This window comes from Benincasa hispida, chromosome 11, assembly GCF_009727055.1.
Source record: "Benincasa hispida cultivar B227 chromosome 11, ASM972705v1, whole genome shotgun sequence".
Taxonomy (NCBI): Eukaryota; Viridiplantae; Streptophyta; class Magnoliopsida; order Cucurbitales; family Cucurbitaceae; genus Benincasa; species Benincasa hispida.
In genome coordinates, this window is record NC_052359.1 from 65,342,931 (window position 1) to 65,356,537 (window position 13,607).

The 13,607-nt window shown below is 32.9% G+C and overlaps 1 protein-coding gene across 1 annotated transcript; it reads right to left on the reverse strand.

Annotated features, from left to right (window-relative positions):
* Positions 1 to 8,492: 8,492 nt before the first annotated feature.
* LOC120092105 (protein SMAX1-LIKE 3) lies at positions 8,493 to 13,312 on the reverse strand. The gene is made up of 4 exons (XM_039050313.1): positions 11,950 to 13,312; positions 11,335 to 11,560; positions 10,043 to 10,595; positions 8,493 to 9,295 (listed from the first exon to the last, which is right to left on the reverse strand). The coding sequence occupies exons 1-4, from the start codon at positions 13,146 to 13,148 to the stop codon at positions 8,670 to 8,672; spliced, it is 2,604 nt and encodes an 867-aa protein (XP_038906241.1). The 5' UTR covers positions 13,149 to 13,312; the 3' UTR covers positions 8,493 to 8,669.
* Between the last annotated feature and the right edge of the window lie 295 nt (positions 13,313 to 13,607).

Here is a 13,607-nt window from a genome sequence, read left to right on the forward strand (position 1 = left end):
AGGCATTAGGATTAGAACAACACATAACAATATAAAAACAAAACAATAGGTTGCATGTTTAGAAAAATTTGAAACTCAACATGGCTAGAAAATCAAAACATGACAGGATTAAAAATTTGAAGAGAAAGACACAGAACAAGACACAATGTTAAAAATGAAACAAGACACATAACAGAGAATCAATAGGTTGCATGTTTAGAAAAGTTAAACATGACTGGAAAATAAAAACACATGAAATTGACTATTGTCAAGAAAAAGACACAAAACAAGACACAGTATTAAAAGCAAAACAAGAAACAAAACAGTCTTATCAATAGGTTGCATGTTTAGAAAAATTAAACATGGCTAGAAAATCAAAACAAGACATGAAATTGACTATTTGTCAAGAGAAAGACATAGAGCAAGACACAGTATTTAAAACGAAACAAGAAATAGAACAGTCTCATCAATAGGTTGCATGTATAGAACAATTAAACATGGCTGGAAAATCAAAACAAGGTATAAAATTGACTATTATCCAGAGAAAGGCACATAACAAGACACTGTATTAAAAACGAATCAAGAAAGAGAACAGAGAATCAATAGGTTGCATGTTTAGAAAAATTAATCATGTCATGAAAAATCAAAACAAGGCATGAAATTGAAAATTTCAGGAGAAAGACTCATCATTGGCCGATATAGGGTTTAGAAAACGAACCTAAAGTGGACAACATTCTCCCCCACCAAGCTGTAATTTCTTCAACCAGTCCTTACCATGCATTCAATGATCGATAACCGAAGCAACATCGAGGACCAAAAATAAACCGTACAACGGGTTGTGGGTGAACGGAGGACCATCAAAGCGACAAGAACATGGTTGAGGACAAGATTGAAGCGACAAGGGGGAAAAGGGAAAACATCAGATCTGTGAAGAAAACAACAGATCTATGAAGGAAAATGAAACGGTGACATACGATATGCGTGAGAGAGAGACGTGGTTGAGGACAAGCTTGAGGAGAAGATTGAAGCGGCTAGGGTTTGGAGGATGATTAAGATCATGGTTGAGAGAGATGTGAGAGAGAGGACTATCGATACGCGTGAAGTAGAAGGAAAATGAAATGTGAAATACGATACGTAGAGGAAAATGAAATGGTGAGATACGAAAGCGTGAAGGAAAATGGGCCCACAAACAATTCAAATCAGTGAGATAAGATAATGGTTGAAATCGAATCTGAGATTTCCAGGAGCAGCGGAAATAAGATTATTCCATATTACAATCATGAATGAACAATAAATGTACAGTCGTACAGAAACAAACGATTATACAATTAATACAGAAATTACAGCATGAAAAGTCAAATGAACCAAGAGAAAACTCTACGAACATTTGAAGATGCGTCTCCATGCTCCTTTGCGCACGACCGCTCAAACAACAGCAACCTTGAACGTTCGATCTACACGACCACAACACAGAAATGAACACAGCATGAACACTTCACATTCGTCCTCAAGGATCGCCTTGGTATTCTCGGTGTGAGAATTCAGAGGGTGAGCTCTGTTCGGACTTGGTATGAGGCAGATGAAGGAGGAAACACTGATTGTGTACACGACTGGGAAAGTGGGAGATGGCGGAGACCTATCATATAGGTCGAAGCGATCGTCTAGCAAAAGCTATGCGATCGTTTAGCACAGTGTCTGTCGCCTATAAACACTACATGATCGTTTACTTTGGGCAAGCAATCGTCTAGCAAAAGCTATGCGATCATTTGGTAAATACTGTACGATCGTATAGCTCACCCAAGCTGTCATTTAGTAAATCTATATTTATTTGACGACTACCATGAGATCCTTTTTACGAGAGAGAGAAATCTCAAAAAACTTTTTTTTTTATAAAAACGTACTAAAATTAGGAAAACCATTTTCCTTTTATCTCACAGTTACCATGAAAATCCAATAACCACCCATTCAATTGATTATTAAAAAAAAAAATTAATTATCCAATAATTAATATTATCATAAATATAAATGATAACCAACTTATCATACTATATTTATAACCTATAGTTTTAATATTTCATCTCATGAACATATAAACCATAGTTCTTTTTCTATTCCATGGTACTTAATGTAAATCTCATTTACATCAATCCTCCATTAGATGTATCTCATACATTATACCGATTATATCATATATAATCAAAATACCTCTTGTCAATTTGAACATTTCAAATCAACACCAAGAACTGATCCTCAACTAAATCCATTGAGCTACCAAGGGGACCTTATGGACCTGTAGCTCAAAGCTCCAACAGTACGTGAATAACTAACTAAACTTTTTAGTCACGAGATCCACCATCCATTAACTACCAGGCACTCCACTAAAGACCGACAGCTGAACTCTTCTTACCATAGATATATTATGTGTCCATCTTAACCAATCAGCAGTGCGACAACCCTTCACATATCGCTCGTAAGTACAATTGGGCCAATAACCGTTATGCCCCTATAGTTACATAAGTACCACTGATCCCTCTAATGAACATAAGTCATAGTCCTACTATTGACTGAGTCTTCTCTTCCAAAGAGAAGTTGTTGCCACTATATTCAAGCCCCGGAATCAACCCGTAAGGGAGCAATCTCTCTACTTATCCCTGCTTCGGGAAAGGAGTGAATTCCATCTTGTGGATTGAGTTCTCAGCTCCCAGATCAAACAAGTCCCCAAAAAGGTAGGCATGTTGAGTTGGCAATCTGGCCACTCTCACCCATACTAATCAAAGGACCGCCCTCAAAGGCAGGAGTTTCCAAAACACTCAGAATTGAGGTCGTGTCACCTATGGTCGTTTAGGTGAGATGCAAGTCTCTAGTATCAACAGCGTTATATACAGATTCTAGTCATCTTTTGGTCCAGATCTTATACAAACTCTTTGTATAGGACACCCCGCTCGCACGTCTCCACGTGAATGGTCAGGATCTACCATATGTAGTAGTTTACAACACTTGCAAACCTCTAAAAAGTGGGTCGTATCCGTAATGTCATCAAGATCAAGTATCCCACTTTAATCCTTATATTACAGACCTATTTAGGTTATCACTTAAGGCATGATCCACTTGTATATCACATATACATGCTTAAGTTCACGTAAGATAACCAATGAGCTTTGTTTATTGGATATGAGTAAATGTCATAATTAAATAACACTTATTTTATTCATTAAACAATGTGTATCTTTACAAAACAACGAGGCTCCGGGAGAATTAGGACACCAATCCCCAAGTACTAAGATGATATACCAACCCATATTATACCATCTCATGTTAAGCCCTTAAACAACCCCAAAGAGGCGTTAGGGTGTTAAGTTGAGTAATAAAATCTAAAATGGTTAAGTCTCTAGAGTTAGTTTGTAGAGTTAAATAATCATGAGCTTCAAAATTGTTTAAGTGTATAGTTATTTAACCTAGAGTTCAGAAATTTGTATGTTGCTTCTTTTTTGCAACTTCTTTTTTATTTGGAGTTATATTTCAATCAAAATTTTCAACCATAACAAAACTTGATTTCGTATTTTTCCCCATTATTTGTTAGACCTTTTAATTTTTAATTTACTCAAAAAATTTGATTTAGGATTGCAAATTTTCTTAATTTGAAATCACATCCAGATAACTTGAATTTGAATTTTCTTTCCTATGAAAAATACATATATTTAGAATAAAATTTAGAATATGTCCAAATTTAATTCAAGGTAGATATTAAATTTTATCAAATTTTTGTTTAGACTTGAAATAAAATTTTAAAAGTTAAATTACAAATTCAGTCCTTGAAATTTGGAGAATGCTAGAATTTAGTAATTTAAAAGCATATAGACTAAATTGTATATTTCTGTAAATTACATAGACCAAATTTATATTTAACGAAATTTAAAAATAGTTTTGTGAAATTTATTTTGAGATAAAAATTCGATTATACTCGAACTCAGTTTGATTCAAATTGAACCACATTAAAATTTTATTTAGTTAACCTTATGAATTAAATTTGACTTCGACTCTAGATTGGTAAGTTTGGTAAATAAATGTTTTTAAACGTGGATCAAATAATGAATTGGTTAGTTGGTATAGGTCAAACCGCCTCATAATTAATTATATGATCCACTAGAAGGTTCAGTCTATCATCTGACCTTGCATCTTTCCCCATTCAATTATCTGTTCTGTTAGATTTCACACTGAAGTTGAAGCTCAATTCGAACGGAAACATCCTCTTATCCAAATTAGTTGGAGCTGCCTTGTGGTGCTTGTGGATGAAACGAAATGATCGCATTTTCAATGGGGATGAAAGACCGTCTACTCAACTGTGGGAGGATATCATGTATTTACCGGGCTTTGGTGCTTTAAGTCCTCTTTATTTTGTGAGATTCTACTACTATTTCTCTTAACAGGATGACTTTTCTCTACTCTATCTCCTTTCTCCTCATTGATGTACTATGAATTTTATGAGCTTCTCTCTACCTCCCTCTGTTTACCTACTTTTTAAGTTTTAACACAATTGATAAATGACAAAGAAAATGAATTATTTGCACCAATCAATGATTGTGGTGACCGCCTCTACCTACACTTTTCTTTTGGTTTACTCATCAATGAAATACCTTAGGGAGAGGGGAAAAAAAAAAAGAAAAGAAAAAGAAATCCTAAGTGACGATCAAATGATTTATAATGATCAGTTCATGATTTCCGATTAATAAAAAAACATCATTAGCCATTTCTCTCCATGTTCCCTAGTACAATAATGTAATTCTCACTTATATAATATTAAATTTATTTTTGTCCATCACTTTAAACTTTTTGATTAATTGATAGTTTGACTTCGTATAAAAATATGTGATTTGAAACGTCCCGTGCAATGTTAGTTTGTCAAACCAATGAATGAGGAGAGTGTCAATGATATAATATTAAATTTACTTGTACCTATCAACTTAATATTTTAGATTGATTTAACGCTAAAGTTGAAAAGCTTGAAACTCAACATTAATTCCGAAATCAAATCGACCATTAATATCTAATTATGTGCATCGATGTTCGTTTTGATGTTTTAACCCCACATGAGAAGAAATATTGAAATAAAATTAAACTTTGGTTGCTAGTTTATGAGATAATTTATGTAAAATGTTAATAAAATCATTGACAAAGAAACACCTAAATTTTTTTCTTCAAGATTATGTTAAAAGAAAATTAACAAAAAAAGGAGAGGTAACAATTAAACCTGTGATTTTAAGAAAAGAATCGACCTAATGTGTGATAAACATTGAGTTACTTCCATTACAAATGTTATATTGCTAAATATATTTCTTTAAGATTTCTAACATTAATTTTTTAGACGGTTTAGGAGTTGTCTTAACTTTTATCAATATAAATATTCGTCTCAGAGGTTGTTCTTCTTGTTGTCATTTATGTAGAATATCTCTTTCCATAATTAAATTACTCTGTAGAATAGTTTCTCTGAAATATTTTTCTTTTGGTGATTTGTCGATGTTATGCGAGGATATTTTCCTTCATCCTGTTGTATTTTTGAAGTCCAAGAAATCCTTGTACTAGGGTTGTCGCACATATTATTTTATGAGATCATTGTGTAAGTTCTACAAAATTCCTACTGTATTGCATTGAATTAAAGAAGAATGCTTTGTGCTTTGTTTGTGGCGGCATGTTCTTCACTTGCTCTTATAATGAGCGTTTCCATAATCACAAAGGTTTGTTTGGTCTTAGGAGGAGTTTAAAACAAAGTTGATTGAGAAGGATTTCTCTATACTCAAGGGGGGGCTGGGCTATTATTCAACGAGAAGAGAGTTCTCAAGACTTAGGGGAGCCTAAATCCATACGTGAAAGGAGTTCACAAGTAGAATGAACGATATCTTCAAGTGAGAGGGAGTCTCACATACTTAAGTTGGAGTCTAATTGTTACCGCAATAATATTTATATATTTAGGAGGAGCCTAGGTGATTAACTAAGTTGGGCTCTACATGTATTATCACTGTAATCTTTGCTATTTATAAACTGGGTTACCGACTTCTGTGTTTTCATACTTGTTTTACTATTTGTTCTTTGTTGTTGTCTCTAACTTTGCTAAGACGTCTTGTGCGACATCCATATAGAGCGTGAGGAACCATATTCCAAAATTTCAACTTTTTATGCTAACAACTTCTTTTTTTCTCTAATAAACAATACTTTATTAAATTTCACGTGAAAAACATATAAAAAGAGAGGGAAAAATAAAGGACAATCAGAAGAAAGCAGAAAAGTTAAGAGCAATGGAGATAGTGAAATAATTGAAAAGAGATTTGATACTTTATTAAATTGCATGGTCATTTTGTTGTTTCTCTTAAGCTAAAGAGACCCAAAAAAAGCCATGGAGATATCGTAACGAAGGGTAATCCTTGGTAAATTGATTGAGCAAAGAAACTCATATAATTAACCATTAGAAAATAACATAAACAACCAATTCCATTCATAATTTGACATATTATTAAATAATATATTCATTTATTATTAATTCATTTGCTGATTCCACATTAATTTTTAAATAATGTTGTCATGCCAAACAATAAATGAAAGCAGTATAAGAATTTTTCCGTCTCTGGATAGCCAGAGAGTTTTAACCATTAAAGACTATTAATTTGGTTATAATAATAGTGTATTTTACCTAATATTATAGAGCAACACATAGCTTTAGACATGTGTAGAAAACTATTCTAATGATGATTGAAAAGAAAAGTATATTGAAGATGCAAATTGGTACACTTCTTCAAGTTTGAGGGTTTAAAGTGATAAAATTGAAAAGTTTAGAATCTTACTGTTACAAAAGCTCAGCTATTAAAGATTTCTTCCGAAGTATGTGCTCAAGTTCAATATATCATTTTTGCGACCATTTGGATGACTCGGAATGAAAGGGACAATATAATTTTTTCTGATAATTAGGCTCGTGGTATTTTTCAAAGAGTGAACAACATTATTACACCCCCTACTACTTGGTCTACAAAATCTGTTTTTGTCAATTATGATGTTTATTTATGTTTATAGTAAAATCTGGCTAAGTGAACTCATCTGACCTTCCTGTATCACAAATGGTAAATTTGTAATTTGGGGAGGTCACCTGCAAAATAGTCAAAATAACACATCCGTGTGGTGCTTGCTACAAACACTCTAATACTTAAGTTAGATCTTAACACAAAAGTCTAAGGAAATAAATAAAGAAGGAAGATGAATACTTTGGTAGGATGTCATGCTCTATATAATGGAGGTCACTTAGGGATCTCCTTCATCCTTCTAGGATTAGAATTTTATCTCTTTTATCCCTTTGGAAACATGATGCTAAAGGTCTAGATCGAGCCACTATGGAGGTTCCAGATAAAGGATGACTTATTGCAAATAGACCTCATTGTTCGAGATTTGGAGGTCGAGGCGGGCTAATTTGGTGATATGGCCCAATTTCTCTTTCAACACTTCAAAGAAACGCACCCGTGCCTATTTCCTATCAATTTTGGGTCCATTTTAGGATAAGGTTACTCTCCTGGCTTTACTTTTACCTCAATTTTTTTATTTGATCCAAAACTACCCATAACAATCTATATCTCTAAATCGGGATGTTTTCATTGTAACTTTTGGTAATTTTTCTCACATATATTATATTTAGTTGATGAAATCGAAAGTTTATATGATTAAATTGATACAACTTATCAAGTCTAGAGGTTAAGAAGATAATTTGTTTTTCATAGATTGTTTGGAAAGGGATTGATATATTCCACCATTAGTATGTGTTTTTGTAAAGAAACCATATCATACCAATTGAAGTAAAAAGAATATAAAACCCAAATGGGTTTCCAACTCCCTTTATACATAGATGGAGATTAAAAACTGAAAAGATGGATTATCATTCATTATTCCAACGATAAAAATATATAAAACAAAAACGAATATCTCAACCATGGTTTATCGATTGAAAGCTAGGATTTCATTCCACTTAATTTTCCATCCATTACTTTCTTCAAAATAATAATAATAAAAAAAAAATAAAAATCAATCTATCAATTACAACTTTATGGCATATGTTTTAGGGTAAAAGAAAATTGTTGAACGAGGCCTCTAGAATGTATCAAACAATTTTGTCTGGTAGGCAAGGATTAAAATTATAGATGTATGTGTTAGTACGTGCTAATTACAAGATCTATAATTAAATTTGGGAGTAAAAGTAACATAATTAATAATTTAAATATTTTTTAATAAATTTTATGAATTTATTTGTTTATCAAAATATTTATTCATATCGATATTTTATTGATATATTCAATATCAAAACTTTGATAGACATATCATATTATTTTATATGGGATGGAAAATCAATAGACCTCACAACTTAATAAGATATATTAGTTATCCTTCTCATCGTTAATGGGTTTTGAGATGGAATCTCAATGTTATCTAATAATATTCTTTTAACAGATATTAGGGTCAGGGATAATAGGTACACTAAGATATATCTCAACCAAGCTGATATATCCATAATACCCTCATCATATTTATATAACAATCTAATCTAAAGATGAAAACGTTGTTAAGGAATTATGAAAAACAAAAAATATATATATATAGGGAAAAAATTAACAAAAGCAAAACAATCTAGCCCAAACCTTTCTACTCTCATATTTCTACTCTCATAGTTCTTGGATTTGGAAAATAATTCGTCTATCAACTGAATCGAGAAGGCCTACATCATCAATCGACTCATCATTTGCAGCTCTATGATCATCATCGATGGAAATATTCAAATCCAAAGCCAAACAAGGGGCAGTTTCTTCTTCTTCATGTTCTTGTTCTTGTTGTTGTTCTTTTTTTTGATTTTGTTGAATGTCTTTGTGTTGATCATTTTCTTCTTGTTTTTTGAAGGGAGGAGAGCAAGCTCTAGATCTAGCACTGAAGCTTTCACAGCTGAGAATTACAATGGCATCAGCTAAGGGAACTTGTTGGCCATTGGAGTTGGTGATTCTTCCTCCTTCAATGGCTCTTTTGAAACCCATTTGTGAACAATAATCAGCTTGTTCAACATCCTCAACCAAAAATACTCTGTGAGGGTTTATGGACACGGCCTCTGCAAATCTCTCTATGTAGCTGCAACTTTGTTCATCTCTTGATCTTTTGTTTCTACAATCTTCCGTTGAATCTGCTGATCTTGTGGAGGAGAAACTGCTCAATGTTATGGACACCAAATTTGATGTTGCTGACCCAAATATTACTCTAGCTAGCTCTTCTGCCACCTTCTCTTTGCCTCCTACATCATTGCCTGTTAAATTAAATCTTCAATTCATTAATCTCTTAATCAATTTTAACCACTATATCATAGTTCATTCAAAAAAAAAAAAAAAAAAATTATTCTTGATGTACCCACATCTGGTTAAATTTTGTATCTAATAAATCTCGACCAATAAATATCATCTAGTTAGCTTATTTCAAGTGAAATCTTTAAATAAAACATGGATTCAATATGTCATATACTATCAATCTCGAAGTTATAATATAATATTTTGACCCAATATAAATTTTCATTTAGAGAAGAAAATTTACATGTGGGCTGCACACTCCACACCAGTGAAAATATGCCATGTGGCAGATTTTTTTTAAAATGATTGTTTTATTTTTTATTTTTTATTTTTTTTTACAAGGTAGGAAAATAGGCTGCATGGGAATAAGTGCAAGTTAGAGAATTAAATTACTTTATCGCATGTCAAAATGATGATAGTTCAATTGATATAAAATATGTATTATCAATCTCAAAGTTACAAGTTCAATTTTCATCTTTATCCAAATTTTCATCTATCCAAAAAATAACTACATTAAAATTTCAAAACAAATTAAACTCCCATGTTAAGATACTTAGATGCAAACACTAATCAAATTAAGCACACACAAAAACAAAACAATAATACAAACTTCACATCACAAAAACATTCAAACTAGACACACACAACTCAAAATAGGCAACAAAATTTAGATGATGATTCAAGTTAATAATTTAAAATCTTTACATTACCTTGAAAGAGCAACCAAGTTTCTTCCTTCAAATCTCCATGACCCATCTTCCCTTTTCTCCTCCCCATCCCAGACCTACATTGAAGAACTGCACTAGCAATATCAGCAACCACATTCTTCTGCCATGGCACCTTCTTCTCCAAAGCATTACAAAGGCTCTTGAAATTCTCAGAGTTCAACTCCTTGAACCTACTCACATATTCACCCTCCAAAACGACATCACTCCCTGAGGAAGCCGAAGACGGGGTCGAACCATGATTATTATTACTACTCAATAACATCAGTTGCTTTGGCTCCACATTTCCCTCATAGAAATGATCTTGATGCTTCTCTTTGTGGGTGTATCGTAAGAAATTGTAGTGATCATTATTATTATGATGATGATGATGATCATATGAAAACCCTGATGCTGAGGAAGATGAATTCGGAATAATACAAGAGAATGACAAACTTTTCTGAGAACAAGAAATAATATTGTTGTTATTTGAATTCTTGTGGATTGAATTGCAAATGGAGTTCCACTTTTTGTAAAGCTCTCCGACTGTGACACACTTCTGTTACAAAATAAGAAACAACAAAGAGAGAATGTCAAATAATAATAATAAATAATATACAAATAATTGAGTTGTATTATTATTTACATTTTGTAAAGATACAAAATCCCTCTTGGCTTTCTTTTTTGATTGGGAAATTTATCTCATACTTTTTTGAGAGGATGAAATATTCCAAACCACTTTTTCATTCAATTGCAAAAAGGAAAATCGTTTTCCACGTCTGATTTCCATTTATTATATGGAGAAAAAAAATGAGTTCATACTTAACGATAGTGGAGGGTTAATAATGGAATAATTCCCTCTCTATAAAAATATATATATATATATATGTAAAAATTTCCTTAGTTACAAACAAGTGAATTATTTTGTTTTTGGAAATTAAATTTTTGTGGCTTGAAAAGTATTGTTTCTTTTTTAAAATAAAACTATACAGAGAGACAAAGTGGAATTCCACAAATTTCTCCTTTTTTTATTTAAAAAGAAAAAAAGAAAAAAGAAATCATACAGTGACTATTATTCCACTGACATAAACAAATTATGAGAAAGAATATAGTATTTTAGCCAGTTATCATGAGTTCCCATATTATTGAATAGATGTCAAGTTTTGATTTTTAGTGAGAGGAAGGGAGAAAGAGGGTTTTTTTTTTTTTTTTAATTTTTGGCATTCCTCATATTTAAATAGAGGAATTATGATTATTTGAAGTTACAAAGTGTATAAAGAGATATAATGAAAGAAGACCTGGTCATTTTCTCCCATTGCTTTCTGCTCATTTTTGTATTGTTGAAGCCATGCAGGTAAAGGAGTTAAAGAGGTTGTTGACTCACTGTTATTATTTGAATAATTTTGTAAGCTTCTAGCTTCTTTCTCAAACTTAGCTGAACACTCACCGCAGCAATTCAGCTGTTTTTCCTCTTCTAATTCAATCTCTTTCTTATTCTCATCCAATCCCTGACTTTGAATGTCACTGCAACCAAAAAAAAAAAAAAAACTAGGTAAATTTCATATCAATGTAATGGGATTTGGGGTTTGGCCCATATCCAAAGATGACTTTTTTTGTTATGGGAATTTGGAATAAATGCTCAAAAGAAAACAAATATAAAATTCACGAAAGGAAAATCAAAATAAAACAACCTTTATTGTTTTTCCACCTTTCTTTTTATTCTAATATTCCTTTTTTATTTTCCCCCCCTTGAATTCAAAGTAAAGGGGCTATGAATATGAGACCTAGCTTTGGAAGAAGAAGAGGAAAAAAAAAATTTAAAAGAGAACAGTAATAAGCCCAAAAAAAATAAATAATAATAATAGTAACATGACTTTACCAAAAACTCGAAGAATTGATTGATAATTTCTAACCTGTCAGTGATGAGACTCAACCTCAAGGTGCCTGTTGGAATTGTAAGAGGATGAATAGCCAATAAAGTTTCAAGAGATGGATTTCCAGTTTTGCATCTCATATAAGTTTGGAAAGTTGCAATTCCCATTATCCAAACAAAGCCTTTCTGTTGTTGTTGATGGTGATGATGATGATGAACATCTCCCACATAATTCCCATATACTAATTTCCCCAATTCCATAATCATATGCTCCACTGGACAATAATAACCCCTTGTAATTTGATTACTACTTGAATTATAATTTTCTCTATAATCTATAGTCCATTTAATATCCCCTACATATAAAATTACCCCTTTCCCTAAACAACTCCTTATCAAACTCTTAAGCTCCATAACTTTCTCATCCACTTCCACTCTTGACCTATCCCTAAATGATGAAATTGAAAGATTAATAAACTTCACTTCCTTCAAACCCTCTCCCACTTCCCTTTTCTCAATCCTCCCAATGGCTTCCTCCACCACACATTCAACACTCCCCACACTCTCCCCTACCACCACCACACTCCTCTTCTTCATCTCCGCCAACTCGTTAATCACCACTACAACATCCTCCTCCCTCGCTCTTCCAGACGTCACCAAGGACGTCTGGGGAGTACTATTATTGTTGTTACTCGTCGTTTTCGATTTGGTAGAACAAGCCATCTCAATAGAGATGGCTTGTTCTACTTTAGTTTTGACTTGAGTACTTGAGAAACGAGCTTCCCTCATAACACGACTAACACTAGGATCATCCAAAATGGAGATAATGAGCTGTTCCAACTCGATTTTAACAGCTAAAAGTGGTTGTTGTTGGTTTTCAATAGATCCACGACGTTGATGAGCTTGAGCACGTTTGAAAGCAGCAACAAGAGCATTAGAAATTGAAGGGTGTTGTTGAGAATGATGAGGGGATAACATAGGAGTAGAATTAGAAGCTGGAAGACGATTTAAAGCGACATTAAAACAAAGTTCCAAAGCTTTACATTGAAGAGGATGAGAATGAGATTGAAGACAAGCCGTACGGAGAAGGCCAGTAGGAGGTGCAAGCATAGTGCTAGCAACATGAAGAGGAGTTACTTGAGCATGGCCACGACGTTTAGCCAAAAGAACAGCTTGTTTAACAACGCTTAAAGCTTCAGAAGTAAGAGCTTGTTGAACTGTGCAACCGCCTGTTCTCATACTTACAAAAACATACAACAGAAAAATTGAAAAGGATAGATATGAAGAAGAAGGGTTATAAGGGGAAATAATAAGAGAAGGAGGGGAAGGGGGTATGCTTTTCTTGTAAGTGAGGGTAAAATTTTCGGGTTGAAAGGGGATTTTGTAGTGGAAAGTGGAATGCATGTGCTGACAATTAACAGGACCAAGGGAATGGCAGCAGTATCAAAGGCAATTCAGCTTTGCCCTTTGCTCTTTGCCTTTGCCTTTCTTTCTCTCTCTACAAATATACCCAAAAAATAAATTAAAAAGAAGGGGATAAATGGGTTTTTTTTTTTCCTTTTTCCTTTTATGTAATTTTTGTTAAGGTATTATATATTCATAGGAAGGGCACTAACATCAAAATCAATATACTCTCTCCATTCTCCAAGTGGACAACAAATCTTTCTAACAATCTTTATATTTTATAGTTATATATAT